Source organism: Muntiacus reevesi, chromosome 17, assembly GCF_963930625.1.
Source record: "Muntiacus reevesi chromosome 17, mMunRee1.1, whole genome shotgun sequence".
Classification (NCBI taxonomy): Eukaryota; Metazoa; Chordata; class Mammalia; order Artiodactyla; family Cervidae; genus Muntiacus; species Muntiacus reevesi.
In genome coordinates, this window is record NC_089265.1 from 8,177,388 (window position 1) to 8,201,454 (window position 24,067).

At 48.2% G+C, this 24,067-nt stretch overlaps 1 protein-coding gene across 1 annotated transcript in view; it reads right to left on the reverse strand.

Moving 5' to 3' along the window:
• Positions 1–24,067, reverse strand: part of PRSS55 (serine protease 55) — a 55,362-nt gene that overhangs the window by 27,538 nt on the left and 3,757 nt on the right. The window contains exons 4-7 of the mRNA XM_065908422.1: positions 22,493–22,635; positions 14,710–14,901; positions 13,006–13,134; positions 11,622–11,712 (exon numbers count right to left, since the gene is read on the reverse strand). Of these exons, the coding sequence (XP_065764494.1) occupies positions 11,622–11,712; positions 13,006–13,134; positions 14,710–14,901; positions 22,493–22,635 (555 nt within the window). The remainder of the gene's footprint in view (positions 1–11,621; positions 11,713–13,005; positions 13,135–14,709; positions 14,902–22,492; positions 22,636–24,067) is intronic.

Here is a 24,067-nt window from a genome sequence, read left to right on the forward strand (position 1 = left end):
AATTGATGTTTTTGAACTGTGGTGTTGGAGAAGACTCTTGAGAGTCCCTTGGACTGCAAGGAGATCCAACTAGTCCATCCTAAAGGAGATCAGTCCTGGGTGTTCTTTGGAAGGACTGAAGCTGAAGCTGAAACTCTAATACTTTGGCCACCTCATGCAAAGAGCTAACTTATTTGAAAAGGCCTTGATGCTGGGAAAGATTGAGGGCAGGAGGAGAAGTGGACGACAGAGGGTGAGATGGTTGGATGGCATCACTGACTCAACGGACATGAGTTTGGATAGACTCTGGGAGTTGGTGATGGACAGGGAGGCCTGGAGTCCTGCGGTTCACAGGGTTGCAGAGAGTTGGACACGACTGAGTGACTGAACGGAACTTTGCCTTACTGCCTTGCCACCGGACTAACAGCTAGGCAGGAAGGGGTCATTACTTCCACCTTGCAGGTAAGAAAATTGCAGTTTAGAGAAATTACAGAGAGAAGGGAGCAGCTGGCCATTCTTTAGCTGTTTCACGGCCTGGGGCATTCTATCATTCTCCTCATTATTGATCTGAGGCATATTCACCATGTATAAATGCTTTGTGTCAGGGCCTTGTAACCAAGGGGACCCAGGGCTGAAAGGTGTGTCCCTACTGTCAGGGAGCTTTGGGCTGTCCCTCCTTACATCTTTGCTGTGATATCAGTGTAAACAGCTGTCTCCCTCTCTCCAGGCTGCAGCTGCATCCTTGTTTTCCTGCCCCAGACCCCCGCCTGGCTGAGTGGGAGATGCCAGAACTACCCTGACACATGTTCCTGAAGCATCTTCTTAGAGGTTACTGTTAGTAATTTAAAATTTTCTTCTACTTCAAAACACAAAAGATATATGATGAAACAGAATGCAAAGGGCACCTGATTGAAAAATAATAACAATAAAACCTGAAGCTTGGGACTTCCCTGGAAGTCCAGTGGTTAAGACTCTGCCTTTCAATGTAGGGGGCATGGGTTCAATCCCTAGCCAAGGAACTAAGGTCCCCCAGGCTGTGAAGTGTGGCCCAAAGTAAACACACTGAGGATTTCGGACCTCCCATACGCGTGGGGGTCTTCGCTTCCAGCCCCCAGGGCTGGTCTTGTCGCTCTGCTGCACCACCCTGGGCACCTTGGGGAAATCTGTGAGATAGGCTTAGCCTTTATCTCTCTTTTGTTGAAAGGACTGGGGCTGGGATGCCCTGGGTTTTTAAGGCTCCCTGAGTTCACAACAGCCCTGGGCCCACCCACAGAGCATCCTAAGAGGCCTATGCCGATGTCACTGGTTAGGAAGCTCCTGGAAAATGCCAGGCATCCCACACTCAGCCGGAAAGGGGTGCAGAGCATGGACCCTAACATCAGGAGGCCCCTGCCCAGAGCATGGAAACTCACACCAGGAAACCTCCGACTTCGCTTCCCCTCCTTTGAATGAGGGACTTCTCTCAGTGATCTACATGGCTCCCCCAAGCCGCATCTGGAGGGTTTGTTTGGTGAGCCTCGTGAGACCCCAGAGTTTGGGGATGCCGGCTGGACACAGACTCAGCCCTGACCTGCCTCTCCATCCCCCACACTAGGAAGCCTGCCGGGATCAATCCTTTTCCATGACCACAGCTCCTGGCCCCTGCAGGCCTCTCTTCTCTGTCCTGGACAGGGCCACCACAGTCTCTTACTGGGCGCCTCGGCTCTGCGGCTCTCTCCCCCTCCTCCACTTTCCACACAGTGGTTCCTGGCATGGGATCTTGCCACTCCTGCTCTAGGTCCTTCAGTGGCTCCTCATGGCTGCTTCAGGGGCCCCCGGGGGTCCTAAAAGACGGGCCCACCTGGGTGCTCCCCCACCCAGCCTCCCACTCAACTTCATCTCTCATCTGCCCCCGCCTCCATCACGGCCCTGCCTCTAACACAACTCTCTCTCTCTCTTTTTCCTCTTTTTAAAACAATTTTAATTTTATATTGGAACATAGTTGATTAATAATGTTGTGTTAACTTCAGGAGCACAGCAGAGTGATTCAGTTGGACTTACGCCTATATCTATTCTTATTCACATTCTTTTCCCATTTAGGCTATTACAGAATATTGAGCAGAGTTCCCTGTGCTATACAGTAAGTCCTCGTTCATTATATATTTTAAATATAGTGTGTTTAATGTGTACATGCCAATCTCAAACTCCCAATCTATCCCCCCAACCCTGCTCCCCTAAGTAATCATCAGTTCTTTCTCTAAGTCTGTGAGTCTGCTTTTGTTTCATAAATAAGCTCATTTGTATCTTTTTTTTTTTTTTTTTAGATTCCACATGTAAGTGGTATCATGATATTTGTCTTTCTCTGACTCATTTGTTTCACTTAGTATGGTAATCTCCAGGTCCATCTGTGTTGCTGCGAATGGCGTTATTTCATTCTTTTTAATGACTGAGTAGTATCCCATTGTATGTATGTACCATATCTTCTTTCTTCTGTCTGCTCACCCACACAACTCCATCTCTCACCTGCGCCCACCTTTATCGTGGCCCCGCCTCCATCACAGCTCTCTTTATAGTGATGTTATCCTCTGTTCACTTCCTTGTCTCTCCCCGCAGATGGGCCGTCAGCAAACATTCTCTATAGCACATACTTTAGGACTGTGGACCACATGGTCTCTGTAACGGCTGCTCGTCTCTGCCTTATAGAACAAAGCAGCCATGGACAATATGAACACACACGGGCAGCAGCCTGGATTCAGACCTTGGAGTCTAGTTTGCAGCCCGTTCTGTGAATGGTCTGTCTCATGGACTCCCGGGTCCCCACACACAGACTGGCAGTGTGTGTTTATGTTGTTGCTCAGTCGTGTCTGACTCTGAGATCCCCTGCGCTGTAGCTAGCCAGCCTCCTCTGTCCATGGGATTCTCCAGGCAAGAATACTGGAACCGGTTGCCATTTCCTACCCCAAAGGGATCTTCCCAACCCAGGGACCGAACCCGAGTCTCTTACATCTCTTGCTTTGGCAGGCGGATTCTTTACTACTGAGCCACAATGGAAGGCCCTTGCGTGGCGCTGTAGATCATTCATGAAAGTTTTGAATGGATATATGACCCGGAGGGCTGTGTGGAGGGGACAGTGAGGAAAAACTCGTTTTTCTGAGGATCCAAGTCTTACACTCTGGCACAGTAAGGAGGCTCAGGCAGTGGGGTTCTGCCAAATCAGGGCTGCCAAATCAGGGCTTCTGCCTCCAACAGCACCCTGCCTGACGTCTCAGGAGGAGGAGCCCCCAGGCTTTGCAGATTAGCACCAGGGGAGTTGTGGGGCAGGGTTCCTGGCTCCCTAGGGGAGAGGGAAGAGAGGACCCCCAAGCGACCCAGCCACAGAGCAAGGGGGACCATTCGTCAGTTCCACGTCCTGAGAGGACCCCCAGGGGCCAGGCTCCCTCAAGAATATCTATTGGCTACGGCTGCTCTGAGCCCGGAGCCCCACCTCTGAGGGCCTTTCCAGTGGCTCTGGAAAGCTCCCACCAGTTATCAGGCAAGGAGCCTCTTCTTCCTTCTCACCCTTGAAGTCTGTATCTTCTGCTCCCCTAGACTTCCGGGGGATCCCAAACCCGTGCAAGCATTCCTCATTTGGAGGAAGAAAGAAGTTTCTCCCCAAACTTGGATAAACTTTTTGTCTGAAGTCACTCTGCCATCTGGTGGCCGTATCTGGGAATTGCAGTCGCTTCTGGGCCAATCCCACCAAGTCTGTTGGCCGTATTCCTATACCTCTGAAGCCCTCCCCTTGAATAACCTAATGGAGTCCCATTCATTCTGCCAAACTCTGAACCTAGCCTAGTACCTAGGCTTTCTGAGTGTTTGCAGTTCTGTTCACAGTTCTATCCCAGGGGTAGAACAGGCTGGCACATAAAGTCTCCCAGGAAGTGTTTGATGAATGAATGAGCAACAATAACGCACATCGGATTGTGATGGCTTTCTTCCTCTGACCAAACAATTTCTGTTTTTTGACTGCATTTCATTATGTGCCATCCTTTATATAGCTTTATATGTGTAACTCTCATATTCCCTCCTGGATTATAGATTCTGGAGATGGTGTTTTCATTTTCTAACTGAAGTAGAAATTCAGTGACTACATTTTAAAAATTATGAAGACTATAGTATTGCGTGCTGTGTGCTGTGCTAAGTCACTTCAGCCATGTATGACTCTTTGCAACCCTATGCATCATAGCCCACCAGGTTCCTCTGCTTAAGGCATTCTCCAGGCATGAGGACTGGAGTGGGTTGCCATGCCCTCCTCCAGGGGATCTTTTCCAGTCCAGGGATTGAACCCATGTCTGTTACATCTCCTGCACTGGCAGGTGGGTTCTTTATCACTAGCACCACCTGGGGAGCCCCAACTATGGTATTACTCTCATTAGTAGCAATCCATTGCATGTATAACCTGCTTTATTACTTCTATTAGTTTCTACATTTGAGCTTCTCAACAGTTCTTTGAAAGACTAAGGCAGAAACTATGAATCCTATTTTTATATAAGGAACCTGGGTCTCAGTAAGGTTAAGTGAATTGCGGAAGACCACACAACTCCTTCTCGGGAAGGTTAAGTGACTTGCAGAAGACCACACAACTCCTGAGTGGATGTGCTGGACTTCTGACTCCAGACTGAGCATACTGTTCCCTGCTTGTTGATTTGGGTCCCAGTGGGAAGAGTGTCACCTGGTGGGGTTGTTGAGGGAAGGTGACATTTTAGCGTGGGCAGAGGGGATCTATGCAAAGAAACTGTGGTCTGTAGAAAAGTCGTTCCTCCAGCATTCCTCACTCCTGCTGTGCTAATCTGTCAGGAGGCTGGAACAAAGTCCCACAGACCGGGGGCTTCAACAACAGAAGTTCATGTTCTCCCGGCTCTGGAGGCTGGATGTCCAAGGTCAAGGTGTCAGCAGGTCAGGTTTCTCCTGCGCCTCTCGCCTTGGCGTGCAGACAACTAGCTTCTCCCTGTGTCCTCACAGGGTTGTCTGTGTCCCCATCCTCTCTTCTTACAAGGACACCATCATGTCAGATCAGGGTCCGCTCCAGGGACCTCATGCGACCTTAATCACCTCTCGAAAGGCTCTATCTCTTACTATAGTCACATTCTGACATCCTGGGGGTTAGAACCTCACCGTGATAATGTTGGGGACACAGTTCAGCTCCCGCCCTTGCCCCCCAGCAGGCACCGCTCACCTTCTTTCTCCATGGGCCTGTGCTCTCCTTAGAGAGGCTCCGGATGCTATTCTGCCTCTTCAGAATTGCCGGAGATAAGGCTGGCTGACGGCTGCCTCATGGAAGGGCAAGATCTCAGGCTGTCAGCGACTAGGAGGGCAGAAAACCCCCAGAAGCCCATACAGACCCCTGCAGGCAAGATAGCTCCATATACTGTAACCACTTTGTCTGACAACAAATTGAAAACCCCCAGCAAGCGGCAGAGGACTTCCTGTCTAAGAGGAATGTCTTCAGACCAACACTACGAGAATTTTCTGGGCACATGGATGGAAGAGACCAGCACCCAGAATTCAACTTCAGACACTTAAAAGACTCTCCAAATTTGTCCAAATTAACCTGCCACCTGAAATGTGTTTGGCTCATTTTGGGATAAATCTCTTCACGACCCTGGCATCCGAGTTTCTTAACCTGTAAAATGAAGCACTTAGACTAGATCCAATCATAAGACTTGAAAGGAGGATTTGGGAACCACGACTAACACCTACCAGTTGTGTGACCACGCTCAAGTCGCTTTAACCTCTCTGCAACTTTGTCCTCTTCTCATAAATACAGTGGAGGGTCAGGGAATCTCCCATTCATTGCCAGCTCTGAAATTGTCTACTTTCTAAAAAAAAAAAAAAAATTCAAGCAATTATAAAATTACAGAAAAATAGAAAGTACAGTTATATAAGAAAGCCTTTTCCTTCCTGCTCATTGGAGAGCAAGTTGCTGACCTGATTTTCTATCCACGTGTACGTGTCTACAAACAAGGACACCATCCTCGGAATCCTCAGACCTCACTGAGGCTTTACCAACTGGCCTGATGACGTCTTTCAGAGTCAAAGGATCCATTTAGAATGATGCGCTACCCCGAATTGTCACTTCATTTTGGTCTTCTTTTCCTGGGACAATTCCTCCATTTTTCTTTGATTTCCACAGCCTCAGTACTGCTGTAGATTTTGTTCCGGCTATTTCGTAGAATGTTCCTTGATGTCAAGCCCCCTGGTCAGGGACCCCTGTCTTGGACCCTGACTTTCTGCGTCACCCGAGCTGCCATACGGACATGCTGTGGCCCCAGGCAGGCTCTGACCACCTCCCCACCCCGTGGGGGCCCCCTTTCCCGTGGATCCCGCTGGCCCCACGCAGTCCTGAGACCCTCCTGCCTTTGAACTGAGGACACAGCAGCGCTCCGTGCCACATCGGGGGTTTGAGGCTGAATCGCTCAGGATGAAACGGAAGAGAGGCGAAGTGCAGAGCTTGAGGCTTTAGTCGCAAATCCATTCCAGAGTAGGGGTGTCGGTAAGAGGAACAGGAGGACCAGCCGGGCCCCAGACTCAGGGAGGGGCAGTCATGGTGTCAAGAAAAGAAAAGAAGGCAGTTGAGGGCACTGAGGTGGGCTTTGCACACACACTCTATGGTTCTGGAAGATCTGGTGGGCCCCCCTTTTGGGGTCCACAAAGAGACCCCACAGCAGCAGGAGGGGGATGGCTCTCACCCTAGAAGACATCTCCCCGGGGAGTGTGTTCTGAGTGACAAGATGTTGCCGATTGTAGAAGTATACTTAGGAGATGTGACAGGGAGCTGGGATGTGCAGCTAACAGAAGCCAGGACTCCCTGAGGTCAGAAGAGTGGTCTTCGAGGGTGCCCACGTCTGTCTGGGTGGCCCCCCAGGAGCTTCACCCAGTGCTGGGGTGAGACCCATGGGGAGTTGATGCAGCTCAACCTGAGACCTTGTTCTCCAGGTCAAAGCTGTACGTAGCTGAGAAGCCCTTCCCGTGGGGGATGACTTCCCCGTCATGGGTGGCATTCAAGTTGAACAGAGAACTTCAACGAAACTCAAGTCCAGGCCAGGGAGGGTTAGGAGGAGGAGTGAGAGCTCCCCAAGCTCCCCCAGCCCAGCCTGAGGTCTTGTCACTCAGCTTTGCCCCATGCAGAAGTTGGGTTTTCCTGAGTGTTACCCACACCTGGCTTTGCATCACTTCATCTGAGTCATCACGGCCTGGCATTGGCCTCGGCAGTGCATGGGACAGTCCCCCCGTTTCACAGACCAGGCACCTGGGACATAGGTACTCACGTTCCTGGGGCCAAGGCCTGAGTCTCGGCCAGGGCAGTTCTGGACCTGACCCTCCACGGCCATCAAGGCCAGCTCAGAGCAGAGAACCCAGGCCTGCCTGCCTGCCTGCCTGCCTCCCTGGTGTGGGTGACACTGATCTGACTCTCCTCTCCCCACCCCAGAGGACCTTTCGCCTCCTCAACTGCGCCAGCAGCTGCTCACCCAGCACCTGAGTCCCTGGGGGATCCGGGGACAGCACTTTGGAAGGATGCTACATGCTCCCCGCACTCGAGCAGAGGATCCAGGGACCAAAGATGGAAAATGGCCTCTTCCTGGGCCTGTTCTGATGTAAAACTGAAGAACTCGGAATTAAATAGCCGCTTCGCAGCACAGAGCAATGGTGCCCAATTAAGCTATTCTGGGGCCTGAGGGCACTTTGGCATTTTGTGAGTTTTTATTGCTCAAGACAATGAATAATACATAAGTCTGTAGAGTCTCAATTCAAATGATGACTCATGCATCACATTTCAATCTAACCCATATTTTAATGTGATGCTCCTAGACTTTAGAAAGTAAGGGGCCCACTACGTCTTTTCTTTAAATTGTTTAAAAGTTTATGTATTTATTTTTGGTTGCACTGGGTCTTCGTCGCTTTGCATGGGCTTTCTCTAACTGTGGGCCAGGGGCTGCTCATTGCAGTGGCCCTTTGAATTGAATTGAATTGAAAGTCTCTCAGTTGTGTCCAACTCTTTGCAACCCCATGGACTATACAGTCTACGGAATTCTCCAGGCCAGAATACTGGAATGGGCAGTCATTTCCTTCTCCAAGGGATCTTCCCAACCCAGGGATTGAATCCAGGTCTCCCACATTGCAGGCAGATTCTTTACCAGCTGAGCCACAAGGGAAGCCCTTTACCTCTCAGTAATTCAAGTTTGGATCTTTCAGGGAAATACTTCTCCAAGAGTGGAACACAGACCACCACTGGTCAGCAAACAACTTGTTCCTGGCCCAGGATAAGGTCAGAAATGGAGAGGAAACGTTTAGAAACCTTCAGAGCCATTTAACAGGGTGATTTTATATGAGTTGAATCTAATATGAATCATACAAGTTTGAGCTCGTATTTTATATGTTCATTTTGTGGTTCATTTTTCTAGTGACCAAATTGTCTTACGTTTTATGTAAGTATTGGTTTGCAAGAAGTTAGGAGTTTCGAATAAGAGCCCACAAGCTCTGTCCTTCCCCACAGATGGTCTGGGACTTGTAGGTCCAAGGCCACAGCCCTTCCTGCTCCTCACTGCAGCCGTGTCTACCGAGCACAGAGGCTAAGCCCGCACAAGGCACTTCATTCCCCGCAGGGCTCTCTGTGCCTGCTGGGCTTTGGCTGTGTGACCCCTTAGTGGGTGACCACGGCTGACCACGGCTGAACCCTGGGCCCATGGGGTCCTTCCCCAAGACTTGTAGGCCAGCGACCAAATCAGGCTGTCGGAACTCAAAACCTGACTTTGCCGCGAAGTTGTTGGGTGACCTTGGGCAACTCGCCTTCCTCTTTGGGTGTCAGATTTTTCATCTTTGTAACAGCCCTTCCGGTTCTCTCCTTATGGGACTCCAACCCTGGGAATCACTGAGATATTCATTTCACGGCAGTGAAGTCAAAGCCAGATTTCTGACTTAGCTTTCATAGCACGTGGAAAGCAATTTTTTCTTTTTTCACATTTCCACTGGGGTATAGTTGCTTTACAGTGTTGGCTGGTTTCTGCTGGAAAGTGGATCCGCTCTACGTACACATGCATTCCCCTCTCTTTCGGACTCCTTCCCACAGGTCACCACAGAGCACTGAGAGGAGTTCCCTGTGCTTTACGGTAGGCTCTCATTAGTAATTTATTTTATGCGCAGTATCCAAAGTGTGCAGATGTCAGTCCCAAGCTCCCAATTCCCCCCACCTCCCCTTCCCCTGTTGGTAACCACACGTTTATTTTCTATGCCTGTGTTGCTCTTTCTGCTTCACAAATATGTTCATCTGTACCATTTTTCTTGTTTTTTCTCTTTCTTTATTAAATTATGAAAGTATGCTAATACATTTACAGGAGACTTGAAAAATATAGAACAAAGCTACATGTAGTTCTGCTACATGTAGTTTAGTTACTTGTTACATGTAGTTTAGTTGCTCAGTCTTGTCCAACTCTTTGTGACCCTATGGACTGTAGCCCACCAGGCTCCTCTGTCCATGGGGATTCTTCAGGGAAGAGCATTGGAATGGGTTGCCATGCCGTCCTCCAGGGGATCTTCCCAACCCAGGGATCGAACCCAGGTCTCCCACATTGCAGGCAGATTCTTTACCATCTGAGCCAACAGGGAAGCCCAAAAATACTAGAGTGGGTAGCCTATCCCTTCTCCAGGGGATCTTCCCAACCCAAGAATTGAACCGGGGTCTCCTGCATTGCAGGCAGATCCTTTACCCACTGAGCTACCAGGGAAGTCCAGTTTCACTATATATTACAATCATTTTTTAAGCTGATAAATTAAGATTTTTAGTTGGAGTTTTAATATTAAATTCTCAAAAATTAATAGAATGAATATTTAGAAAAGTAGAAGAACATAGTAGACCTGAAAAGCACCATGAACCAATTCAACAAAATTAAGATTTATTGTACCATTTTCTAGATTCCACATTTTTGTTCTTACCAGCACTATTTACAATAGCCAGGGAAGAGAAGAAGGTGGGGAAGGGCTTTTGCCCTCGGGAGAGGCAGGAGTGGTGTGGGGGAGGAAGACCAGGCAGGGTGGGAATTGGAAGATCTAGAGAGATGAAGCTGAGCAGCTGCTGTGAAACGTGCATTTTGGGAAAGAGGGCTGCTACCAGATGACTTGTGTCAAGTGTGGATGTGAATCCAACGTTCTCTCTTCTTCTCCCCTTCAAGAAACCTTCCAGTGAAGACCTCCGATGCACCTCAAAGTTTCTGGAGTGAAATCTGTATTTATTCTGAATGCAGAGTGGCTCAGGCTGGCCTCAAGGCCAGCCTGTTTTGTCGGGCTGTAAAAAGCTTTGATGGTGAGTCGTTCAGAAAGCTTGTCTGTCTTATTCTTTGTTTAGCAAGGGCCCACCCTTCCTGTGTTCTCACCATCTCATGCTGGTTGAATGTCATTGCTAAAAGCCTGTCATCCTGTATTGTGTAGTGGCCTTGGGATGAGTGTAGGGGACCAGGTACCTCCAAAGGCGGCATGAGGCAATGGTCCCCAGGTTAGACCCCTGCCCTTTCCATCGTCACCTTTTCCGCGGGACCACACGCCCTTTCTCAAGTAGATCATCCTGTCCTCTCACTGTCTGCAGGTTTGTGTCTGTCCCCAGTACTATACTCACCCCAGCAATGCAAGCGGAGAATATCCATTGCTCATCTTGCTCTTTGAGACGACTGCAAACAAATAGCTTAGAGCACAGAGCCCCCTTGACCACCGTAGGAACTGGAGAATGTTGCAGACTCAGAGAACGGACAGGGCTTGCGGACACAGGGAGGGGAATGAGAAGGTGGGATGAACTGAGAGAGCAGCATTGACATCTATACATTGCCTTGTGTAAAGTGAAAGTGAAAGTTGCTCGGTCGTGTCCAACTCTTTGAGACCCCATGGACTATACAGTCCAGTATAGTCAGTGGAGTGGGTGTTGCCTTCTCTAGGGGATCTTCCTAACCCAGGGATTGAACCCAGGTCTCCCGCATTGCAGGCGGATTCCTTACCAGCTGAGCCCCCAGGGAAGCCCCACCGTGAGTGAGATGGATGGCTAGTGGGAAGCCGCTGTATGGTACAGGGAGCTCAGTTCGGTGTTTTGTGATGACCGAGAGGGTGAGAGGGAGGCTGGAGAGGGAGGGGATGCATGCACACACCGCTGATTCAGGTGGTGGTACAGCAGAGACTAGCACACCCTGCAAAGCAACTATACTCCAACTAAAAAAGAGGATGTTAGCAGCACGGAACGCTGGGCTTCCCCTTAGTGAGGTTCGCCCCCCTGTCATCTCCTGTCTGCTGCTGGCTTCCCTACCCCAGTGCAAGCGCCAAAGAGGCATTCACCATGTCTGCCTTGATCATAGTGATATGCCTGGACACGTGGGTGCCTAATACTGTGTGTGACTGAGTGGTCTATCGACCGATGGCTTCCATGTTCCCGGTGGAAGAACCACACTCTAAAGAGCAAGCGGGAGCCTCCTTCACTGCCCCATTGCTCTTCCAGGCTCCAGGATAAAGAGCTGATGTACTGCCTTGACAGTCTTTGCAACGTGAAATCATGGTTTTTTACTCTCTAACCTTCTCTAGAAATCCCTTTGACCAAGGAGGACACAGAATTTGAACCAGCTGGATCCAACTCCTCAAAGAGTGAGTGATACCTGAACCCAGGTATGAGACCCGTGGGCCCATGTCCTTGTCTTGGACAGTGTCCAGAGGCAGGGTGACCCAAGGGCTCAGGGCTACCTCCATCTAGACCAGACAGGCCGGGGTGAATAGAGTCTCACCCCTTCGGAGCCCTGTGACCACAGGCCATGGTTTCCTCAATCTGTAAACAAGGCCCAGTGGTAGATCTGAATCCTAGGGCTACTGTGAAGATGAGGAGGGATTTTTGGGGGGGGGGGGAGCTTCCCTGGTGGCATAGTGGTAAAGAACCTGCCTGCAGTGCAGGAGACCCAGGTTCCATCCCTGGATCACGATGATCCCCTGGAGGAGGGCATGGCAACCCACTCCAGTATTCTTGCCTGGAGAATCCCATGGACAGAGGAGTCTATCGAACTAGTCTTTGGGGTTCCAAAGAGCTGGACATGACTGAGCGGCTCACACAACACAACAGTTCTGAGGATGAGGATTTTTATTTTTTTGATCGGGCTGCATGGCACATTGGATCTTATTTCTGCAATCAGGGATGGGACCCACACCCCCTGCATTGGAAGTGCAGTGTCTAGGCCACTGGATCACTAGGGAAGTCACCTGAGGGGGAATCTTAATACACAGAAGAGTATTTAAAAGTGTGGTTGGCATATAGGAGTTATTCTGCACACGGGAGACTTTAGCAACAAGCAGAGTTGCACCGTGTGTGTTCTGCCTGTCCAGAGTCGCTCAGCTGGGAGCCAGGAGGCTGTGGACTCTGAGCGTTCCTGACTTCCGCAGCAAGGGAGCCGTGGAGTTAGAACTCATGCCACGGTGGGGCGAGGGGCTCCTGTGGCGCCCTGAGGCTCCCACACGCCTCCCCCCAGCCCTGGCTCTTAGCCCTCTTCATTCTCAGTGAACGCCTTTTCTTCTCGGAGCCTCAGCTTCCTCATCTGAGCAGTGGGAGTGGTCCTCTCTGCCCTTTCACGTCCACAGGCAAAAGGGTTGGGTGAGAAGGTGCTTTTCAACAGGAAGAATAAAAGGTTCAGGCTTCCCGGGTGGCTCAGTGGTAAAGAATCTACCTGCCAACGCTGGAGACACAGGTTCGATCTCTGGGTGAGGAAGATCCCTTGGAGGAGGAAATGGCAACCCACTCCAGTATTCGTGCCTGAAGAATCCCATGGACGGAGGAGCCTGGTGGGCTACAGTCCAGGGGGCTGCAAAGGGTCAGTCATGACCAAGACCCTGAGCAGGCACTTTCCAAACAAGTGAGTTGTGTGTGTGTGTGTGTGTGTGTGTGTGTGTGGCAGGGAGGGGTGTGGGAGATGGGAGAGGAGGACAGAAGAGTTTTGAGCTGGAAATGCTTCTCCTGCGAGAAATTGCAGAGAATCTGTTTCTCAGAAACCAGGCAACCTCGAGGGGAGGCCAGCCGTCCAGTTCGTGGGCTCCATCTGCGCTCACAGCGGGCGATGCCAGGGGCAGTGGCAGAGTGCCCGGGCCGGCGACACCAACACCCGGGCAGCCAGGAAGAGGGGCTGACATCTGTGTGGGGGCGGAAGCGGATGTGGCATTTTTAGTTGGAAAACAATATGCATTTGCCAGGGTTTGCTCTTTCTTTTCTAAATACAGAACATTTGGGGAGAGGACGAGAGGGAGGAATACTGATTTCCCCTCCAGGAGGGGATGATGGACAGCAGAGATGGCAGGAAACTCGGATTCTTCGCCCCTTGCACCTGCCCACCCCACCCCTCATCTGTCCCACCTCCTTCTCCGCCTGCCTGCCTGCCCTGCTCCGCCTGTCACTCTTTCCCTCTCCTCCCTTGCGTCCAAAATGAAGTTGTTGCCAAGGTTAGGGTGAAAAGGGCTTTCCAGGTGGCTCAGTTGGTAAAGAATCCACCTGCTGAGATGAGTGTTCGATCCCTGAGTCCTGAAGATCCCCTGGAGGAGGAAATCGGCAACCCACTCCAGGATTCTTGCCTCTCAAGACTGAACAGCTCTGTGCTGCCTTATGCCTCTTCCCTCTGGCTTCAGTCCCTACTGGGTGCCCTGGGCTCCGACTCAAGATACAGTAGAAAAGCTTTGAAGGGAATCTTGGGCTTTTCCCTGGTCTACAGCATGGGTGATACTTCTGCAGAAAGAGATTGCGAGAGAAAACACTTGCCAGATCTCCCTTGTCCCACTCTAACCCTGCTGCCTCCAGTGGTCCGAAAGCAACGGTCTCTGAACGTCATTCCTTCAGGCACTCCTAAACGCCTGCGATTTGACTGTCCAAGTGATCAGTCAGCCAGAAGGTCCAGTATCAAGCTGCATCTCCAGTATCCAGGCCCATTGATGTGCCCCCAGCACCCGGATTTCTGTTTGGGGGAGCACCACCAGTACTATCAGGGCACATTGTTCTAGGTGGCTGGCCCTTTGCTGGCTCCTGTGGGCACGTGACTCAGACCTAGCCTAGGAATGTGCTGCAGCAATTGGAGCGGCAAATGGGCATGGGTCTCTGTATCAAGTGAGGGAGACCAAGGAGTTTTGCTGGAACTATCAGGAACATGGCTCTCTCTTTGGGAGCTGCTAAGCTGGGAGGATACAAACGGAAGGTACTAGTGGTCATTGTGGCCATTTCTTGGAAGCCCCTTTGAGAAACAGTCCCAGTTACCATCTGCTGAGCTCCTGGGTCCAGCCATAAACCTGAAGGCAACCAACACACCACTCTTGTTTTTCAATTTTGTTTTGTTTTTTTTCTGGTATGCACACCTATAAGCAACACTTTCTGGCTTTAGATGGTTTGAGCTTGGTAACTCATCTGCAATGAAAGAGTCATGACTACTACAGGGACCCAAAGACCAGTCCCTAAACTCTCCAGCCTGCCTGACTTCCGGTTCTGCTGTCCGCAGCCTCAGTTCTAAGCCCTTAGCCTCTAATCTGTAGTCAGTACCCCTGCTGGCGGCTCACATTCACACGTCCTCCTTGATTAAAGAATAGCATCTGTTTTATTATTAGTAGAAAAATAGCTTAGAACGTCACATAGGGCAGAAGGCAGGGGAGCAGCCAGAGGGTGGGGCCGCCTGGCTTCGGGAATTCTGAGGCGCGAGAGACCTTTGTTTTTTCTTTGGAACTCCCCACCATTTGCTCAGCACGAAAGGGCCTTCCCTCTAGCTCAGTCACCTTCTTAATCCAGGAGTGGTAGTTTTCTAACAGGGTGTATATCCCTGGAGTGTTCTTCAGGCCACAGGACCGTCCCCAGCTGATGATGCCCACGTGGTACCACTTCTTGCCAGATTCCTGGGTGCAGGCTAGGGCCCCCCCGCTGTCGCCCTGCGGACAGAGAACACAGATCAGCAGCGAGCCCCATTCTCAGCTGTCGTCTGAGGACAGCACAGCTCGCTCACGGAGGAGGGCTCAGGAGCCTCCCGACTCTGAGAGCCAGCGAGCGAAATCAAGTCCCTGCCAGTCAGCTCAGCCCACCTCCACGAACCGTGGTGGTCTGCGGGGTTCAGGCGGCGACTGGGACGGGACTGGGGAGGGAGGCGGAGGCAGAGGGCTGGCGAGAGAATGACTCCATTCCACGTGCAACACCAAGGCGGGGAGCTGGAACACGGAGGATGTGCCGCCCAGGCTGAGGAAGGGTAGGGACCCGTTTTGCGGGTCTTAAATCAGAAACGCTGGACAGAAGGGAAGGAAGGAAAACAGGCTGCGGTTGGGGCTGTGGGTAGGAACTGGGTCTCCTTTGATGTTCTTCCAGAGGCGTGCGGGTGAAGTATGTCTCTTTTTAATCCTGTGGTGTGGGTGTTTGCAGGGGGCATGTGAGCTAAGCTTTTTTGAATGCGTGGCTCCTCCAGGGTGGAATCACATGGGTCTATGACTCAGAGAATTGTCTATTTATAAAGAAAATATGTATCCAGTCTGCACCATGTCCCACACATGGATATGGCTTCTTTTTGTCCATATTAATACAGGGAAAATGAGGCTTAAGGAGGATGAAGGGCTTACTCAGGGTTACATGGCTTTGCGGCCAAAGTTGGAACCAAGCCTTCCTGATGCCAAGCACATGTTCTTTCCCTCCTGCGAGGGGGGTGGGTTGGCGGCTATAATCGTTCAAACCATCTTCCTTTCTTACCGGAGGGATGGCCTCCTATTCCATGATCATAAACAGGGGACTGGAATGAGTGAGATCTTATATGAACTCTTAAGGAGGAGGAAGAGGATCAGCACTTCCCAGACATGACGTCCAAGTCCCATGCTTAACTGCAGTGGAAGTGCAGAGTTGTAACCACTGGACCCCCAGGGAAGTTCCAGTGCTTGCTTTTCTTTGTGTGAGTTCAGGGTCATGGGATGAGAACCAAAGCAATAGGATTTCCACTCAAACAGCCCCTTCCATAAGTGCTGTTTTTAATCATTTTTCTTCATGTTATAATGGTATGAACATTATTAAAAAGCCTATTTAATATACTGATTATTTCCTTACATAACTGGGAGAGAACTATGCTTAGAAACGTAACTTCTAAGGCTGTTTCTGCATCATTATAATGGAGATACTACTAAGTATTTCCCAAGAGTGCTGGAAGTGAAATTTTAAAAATCTATAAATCACTCAGCATAGGGTAAATTCTATGTAGTAAACGCCCTAGAAATATATTAGTATTTATTTACCACTAGGGTTTTCCAGGTGGCCTTAGTGGTAAAGAACCTGCCTGCCAATTCAGGATACATGAGAGACTTGGGTTCAATCCCTGGGTTGGAAAGATCCCCTGGAGGGGGGCATGGCAACCTACTCCAGTGTTCTTGCCTGGAGAATCCCATGGACAGAGGAGCCCGGAGGGCTAGAGTCCACAGGGTCGCACAGAGTTGGACACGACTGAAATGACTTCCCATGCACGCATTACAAATACTACTCGTATATTTTGGAAGCAGAGGATCCTTTCTCAGACTGGTGGAACTCCAGAGGGACATCTGTAAATTTATGTTCTTTTGTGCATAGAACCTTTAATTTTCTTCTCTTTCTCTAGGAAAGGCAGGAAGGATTATCTCAGAGGAGGCTCTGGCCTCAGCCAGCAAGGACCCAGGACTAATGACAGTCCACGTGATAGGAACTTTGTTTCGAGTCTAAGGCTGGTAGCCAGAGACTGGTCTGGTTAGAAACATACTGACCCCAGAACCTGCTAAGTTCATCGCCATGTTAATTACATCACATGATCATCCTGTCTGCTTTGCGAGAAGCACATGACCTGGCTTCTAGCCTGGCCCCACTACCTCAGGCAAATCACTTAAATTCTGAAATTTCTATTTTCTCAGAGAGAGTGAGACTTTCCCTCACCCATTTTACAGGGTAGTTGGAGAGAATGAAATTATTGAATATGTGTGAAAGAGCTGTGAAGTTATTACACTGCTTCGGATCCATTCAGATAGTGAAGAGGATGATTGATGATTAAAATAACCACGTTTTTTCATCTGTGAAAGATGCAATTAAACATTTTTTTTTAACATGTCTTTCTGGCTCTAAAAGTCTAAGGCTCTATGGAGTGAAATAAGACTTTTATGCAAGTATCATGGGTGATGACGGGTTCATAACACCCTGGCAAGTAGCCCAGGACAGTGAAAATACTCTGTGGTGCCATCCATTATGGTGCATGTCATTATATGTTTAATCACAGACCGGGCAATACCAAGAACGAATGCTAGTACAAACCATGGGCTTGGGGTGATTGTGACGCATCAGTGCAGGTTCACCAGTTATAACACAGGTACCACTCTGATGGGGATGCTGATAACAGGGGAGATGATGCATGAGGGGAGGGGCGGGGGGTTATGGAAAATCTCTCTGCCTTCCTCTCAATTTTGCTATGAACCTCAAACTGCTCAAAAAATTTAAAAAAAGATCTTTAAAGAGAGTATTGGGCTCGTGGAAATGTTCGTTCATAATAGCTTACAGGAAAACCCAAACAGATTCTTTGGCCAACTCAATAGCTCAGGTTGACCTCCAACTCAGCTTGGCAGCCCCGTGACCACATTGCCTGACAGCCCAGTTTGCTGCCAGCTCTTAACCACTGCTCACCGCGATCTCTCTCTTGGAAGTCCCCTCCGCTAAGATTACTGGTATATTACAGGTAGTTTTCAGCTTCCTAGGAAGGTTCATCTCTTTGGCAGACATTTTTGTTGAGTATTTGCCATGCCAGGCACTGTTTGAGACACTGACCAACCATGAATAAGATGACATTTCCGCCAGGATTGAGGAGACGGACAAGAAAACTGTGTAGCAAGGTGATGCCTGTTTCTCGGACGGCTGTTGGTCCTTCACAAGAACTACTGCCTAGCTAGCTGGGGACCTATTTGATTTTATATTTTGCCAGATTGTGCTCCTGATTTTTTTAAGTTGAATGTTTTTTAATAGTGTAATTAATAGGGGATTACAAAGAGGAAATGTGCTGGAAAAAGTAAACAACAAAATTCAATTGATTCTATTTTAATTTGTATTTTAAGGATAGCATAATCTTGCTATTACTTTGGACATAGTTCAATGTTTTCATAATCCAATTATAATTTCCCTTCATTATGTGATTACATTTTTTCCCCCAACTTTGCTAAGTTTAAAAGTGTGATTTTATTTTTAACGGCAATTATTTTTAAAGCCTAAGGGATTTTCTTGTCTGGTTTATCTGGTTTTAAGTGATGATAATATTATATAATTTCAGAAAACTTTCCTTACCCAGATCACTGTCAGCTGATTATCAGCAATAGAAAGCTTTCTAAACAGAGCGCGAAACTTTTCACATCATGATTTATTTTAAAAAGGGCTTAAAATGATAACAGCACATTCATTTATAGCACTCAAGTTATAGAAAGTTAATTTTAGAAGCTTTCATTAAAGTACATTTTGATAAGGGAGGAATTTAAGCAAAAAATCCTAAACTCCAGATGGTAACCACAGAAAATATCATCTTGACACTTGTATTGCCATTGTTGGCTTTGGCCATTTGAATATTGGATGGTGATAAATCAGAGAGATGGAAAAGATAGGTATGCATACTGATGGGACTTGAGTCTTATATTCTTGGGTGAACAGCAGAGGCAAAAGCCTGGGTCAACCCTGGTCTCCCCGCATGGTCACCCACACTGGTGATCTTGGTCTGCATGCCTCTCCACACTCATCCCCTGTTACTTCTGGCTTCTGAAATATTGAAAGTTCCCTGAACACACGATGCTGTTTCAAGCCTCTGGGACTTTCTCCCAGTTCTACTAAATGTTGTTTTCCCCCTTTTCTATTGCTATTGGACTCCTTTGTCTCCTACTGCAACATGAACTGGCTGCTCCCTAGGTCTGTGACATGGCTAGGATCCAAGATTTTCTTTTAATCCTTGTTGCTGAGATGCAAGAGGTGCAGGTCTGATCCCTGAGTCAAGAAGATCCCCTGGAGAAGGAAATGGCAATCTATTCCAGTATTCTTACTGGGAAAATCCCATGGACAGAGGAGCCTGGTGGACTATAGTCCATGGGGTCAAAAAGATTTGGACATCACTGAGCATAGCACAGCACAGCAAATTGGGAAGAGTTGCCTTCTCTTTGTTATCTTATGTATAACTGTAGATTCATGTGCAGTTGAAAGAAATAATACAGAGGGATCCAACATACCCTTTACAAGTTTCCCCCAGTGAGATCATCTTGCAGAAGTATGTATGGTACAATAGCACCATTGGGGGTATTAACATTGATACAGTCAATATATAGAACTCGTCCATCAACCAACGGATCCCCCATGCTGCCCTTTTAAGGCCGTCTCCACTTCCACTTCCTTCCAGCCCTAAACTCTCCTTAAATCCTGGCAATCACTAACCTATTCTCCCTTTCTTTAATTTTGTCATTTCAGGAGTTTTATGTAAATGGAATCACACAGTGTGGGACCTTTGGGGTCAGCTTGTTGCACACAGCACAAATCTCTGGGCACATCCATGTCATTGCTATATCAATAGTTTGATAGATTGCTTCTTGTCACAGCTGAGTGGTATTGCATGGTACGGATGTACCACAGCATATTCAGTTATTCACATCTTGTAGGATATTTGCTTCCAATTTCAGTCTATGATGAGTAAATCTGCTATAAGCACTCCTGCATGGTTTTTTGTGTGAACACAAGGCTTCATTTCTCTGGAATAAATGCCCAGGAATGGCATTTGCTGGGTTATAAGGCAAGAACACCTTCAGTTTTTTTAAAAACTACAAAATTGGTTTTCAGAGTGATTAAATTATTTTAAACCCTGCCCCACCCCCAACTCCCGCCTCTAGCAATGTATTCATGATTCAGTTTCTCTGCGTTCTTGTCAGCATCTGGTGTTACTATTTTTTTTTTAAATTTTAACCATTCTGAGGTGTGTAGTAGTTTTAATTTGCATTTTCTGATTGTAGTTCAATTTGCATTTTCTTGATGACGAATGACATTGAACATCTCTCCATTTTATGTGCCATCTGTATATCCTCTTCAACAAAATGTCTGTCCTTGTCTTTTGCCCATTTTTGCACTGGGTAGTTTGTCTTTCTGCTTTTGAGTTTGAGAGTGCTTTATATATTCTAAGCATAGTTCCTTTGTTGGATATCACCTCCCAATCAATAGCTTGTAATTTCATCCTCTTAGTTTTAATTTATTTTATATATATATATATGTAATTTGAGTATAATTGTTTTATGATGTTGTGTTAGTCTTTGCTGTACAATATATCCCCTCCCTCATCCCCTTTTTTAAAAAATTATTTTTATTTGACTTCGCCAGGTCTTAGTTGAAGCATGTGGGATCTAATTCCCCAACCAGGGATTGAGCCCAGGTCCCTGGCATTGGGAGCACGGAGTCTTAGCCACTGGACCACCAGGGAAGTTCTTTCCTCATCCTCTTAATATGGTCTTTTTAAATTTTGATGAGGTCCAGTTGATCAATTTTTCTTCTTATGAGTTATGTTTTTGGTGTTACTCTATGTCCCAAAGACTTATCTTTTCCTAAATAATTTGTATAGTTTTACATTTAAGTGCATGATTCATTTCATGTTTTAACTGAATTTACTCCAGGAATTCATAGTTCTAAATTTTTTAAAAAAAGACCTTTTTAAAGCAAGTTGCTTGGCTTTGTTTTTAATTTTTAGACATTTATTTATTTAGATCTTAGTTGCCCCATGAGGGATCTTTTTGTTGGGCATACAAACTCTTAGCTGTTGTGGCATGTGGGATCTAGTTCCCTGACCCGGGACTGAACCCAGGCTCCCTGCATTGGGAGCACAGAGTCTTAGCCGCTGGACTACCAGGGAAGTCCCCCCCAAAAGTTCTTTACTCAGATTTTTAGTTTTAATTTTCCTTATCTTGTGTGCATTAATAAATGGAATCCATGTATATTAATGCAACTCTCTATTCTATTACAGATAACATCTTGAGTATTAGGTTACGGGATTCTGGTTCTCATATGAGTCACCTGTTTTAACAGGCTTCTTATGAAACTGGAGTGGGGGAAGGGGGATGCCAACTCCTTTCCATTAAATCGGGGTAGAAGTCAAGACCCCCCCACTCAAGCCAGCAATGACACCAAGGGAAGGAACAGGAGTGTGACTATTACTGGGTGGGAGCCCCAGTTCCTCATGTGGCTTCCGCTGACACCGAGGGGGACAGAGGATGGTTCGTATGACTAGATAGTAAGATTCTGCCTTGCCATTCTGCCTCCTCCGACACCAGCATGGTGGGCAGAAGTGGGGAGGGTGAGGCCGTCCCCTAGACCTTGCTTGCTGGGGTAGGAGAGCTATGAGGGTTTCCTGGTATGTTGCTGGAATAGAAGGATTATTGTTAAATAGTTTCTGAGTTGCTAGATTGTCCTTTCTTTTCCCCCAAAGAGAGGAAGTCTTTCTTGTTTTATTTTGTTAGTTTGTATTGTGACCATTGGCATTTCCCTCCCCAGCTGGTCCTGGAAATACAGTGCCCTAATGTACTATGGGACTGATGCTGAAGCTGAAACTCTGATACTCTGGCCACCTGATGTGAGGAGTTGACTCATTGGAAAAGACCCTGATGCTGGGAGGGATTGGAGGCAGGAGGTGAAGGGGATGACAGAGAATGAGATGGCTGGATGGCATCACCGACTCGATGGACATGGGTTTGGGTGGACTTCAGGAGTTGGTGATGGACAGAGAGGCCTGGTGTGCTGCGATTCATGGGGTCACAAAGAGTCAGACACGACTGAGCGACTGAACTGAACTGAACTGAACTGAATGTATGATGATCCAGGCTGGGAGGTAAGAGGCGAAAAGAAAACCCAGGGAATTCACTGCTGTATCATGCCTTAAGTAGTAGGATATTTATTTCCAATTTCATCTTCTCTTTCCCTTCCAGTGCCTTTACTTTTGTTTCACAATATAATGTCCAGGGCTTTCAGTTGTATTTAGAGAGAGGGATCAAGAGAAATGTGTCTACTTTATCTTTTCCAGAACTAGAAGTTCCAATTATCTTGCTTTGTTTTGAAATGTTTCAAATTGTCAAGGATATGGGGAAAACACAAGGCTTTGACATTGGTTCTGTATCTCTCTGTGGTCCTCACAATGTTCACCATAGGGGGGACACCTTCTAAAACAGATGCCGTTGCTGCTGGAGTTCACTCTTTCCTACCTCACAGCCTTTGCATGAGACAGCCTTTTCATCACTTGTAGAGCATCTAACACCCACATTTACAGTTTCACACCAATGACCAGATCTGCTTCCCAACTGATGAGTAGGACGAAATGGGCTCCTCAAGTGAGCACTCCCAAGACAAATCTCTCCCGTCCTTACAAGCAGAGGAAGTTAGTTTCTGATTCCCACACTTGCCCCAAACTCTTACTGTCTGCTTCCCCTTTGCACTGGCCAGCCCAGGGGATGCACTGTACCACCCCAGGTACCCCCAAGTTACCTGGCAAGAATCGTAGCTCTCATTCTCGTATCCAGCACATAACATGTTTTTGGTAAGTTTGGGAAATTTCCTAAAACACGTGTCCCAGTTCATTATGGTCATGGGCGCTTTCAACAGCTCAGTTTCCATAGCCTCGTTGAGACCTGAACCACGGAGAAGGCCCGTTAGAACGGTCACTGGACTCCAGCCCCACTGCTGCTAATGCAACCCAGCGGGCCCCAGGCCATCCGGCCCAGCAGCCCACCAGCCACCCAGCCACACTTTCTTCACATTTTCACAGAACCTCATTCTCCACATCCTTCCAGTAATCCCTTGAAATTTACTCATTCCATCGGCCCCGGCTCTTCCAAACAAGTCCCCATCTATGTAAATTATTCCTCCCATTCAAAATCCTATTCCTGCCTCCAGGAAGACTTCCACCTTGGCTCCAGCATCCCCACCGACCTGACTTCTGAGAACTGGCTGTTGATCAGTTCTCACACAGTCCCACCTCTTCAAGCCGTATTTGCCTAGCGCCCCTCTCTATTGTGTGAGTTTGGCACCTCTGACACAGTGCCACTGCAGCTGGGTTTGCACTCTCAGTGAGAAACTCTCAGGTCCCCCAGACAAAGGCAGGTAGGTTGGTAGAGAGCCTTTTTTTTGTTTGTTTTCTAATTTAACGATTTGTCAATTGAAGGATAATTGCTTTACAGAATTTTGTTGTTTTCTGTCAGTGGTTGACAGGTTCGACAGGGGGTTTGCCAAGGCCCTTCCTGGACTGCCAGCTTCCAGGAATTTGTCTGGATTTGTCTCCATCTCATTAACTCTGACCACACGGAGATTTCAAAAGTCTTATTCTTATTGCATATTTTTAATTTTGCAGGAACCCACCTGCCTCTTCCTCACTCCTAAATTTTGAGTCATGTCTGAAGCCCTGAATCAGCATTAACACCAATTACCCTCTGGTCACTAAACTCCTGAAATACCTACCGTGTTTTGGACCCCAGCTTCTTGCAAAGCATCCCCTAAGGACCTGTAGTCTTGTTCAGGCCTGAACTAGAGATGTGCTGTTCCCACCCCTCCCACACGTATGTTATTGAGTTTTCTTTGGGGACAGTTCAGTGAGGACTTTCATAATCCCTTTATACCCTGGTCCAGCTTCTCCTATCTGGGCCAAGTGACAATGTATTGACAGGTAACAAGAACAGATTCACTTCTAAGAATGGATGGGCAACACTCCAGGACCATCTAAAGTCTAGGCCAGGGCAGGTGTCTTGAATGCCTGTAGGAATCAGGTGGAAAGCATGCATGCATGAATCAGGGAGATGAGAGACACCAGATCAGGGAGCCCCTGGCAGGCGGGAGGTTTTGCATTCAATGCTGCCAACAAGACGGTTCTGCGCTGGCTGGCAAGGGAGGACCACACCCAGGGATGCCCACACCTGGCATCTCAGCGCTGAGCCTTGGCGGGGGCTGGGGGGTGTTTCCTTGGTAACTTGGAAGAGGCTGAGATCAGGCCTCTCTGGGTTTCTCGTGTTCAGGGATTAGCCCTGAGGCAAGCCCCTCGCCCTCCCTTCCTCAGCTCGCTGTCTCTTT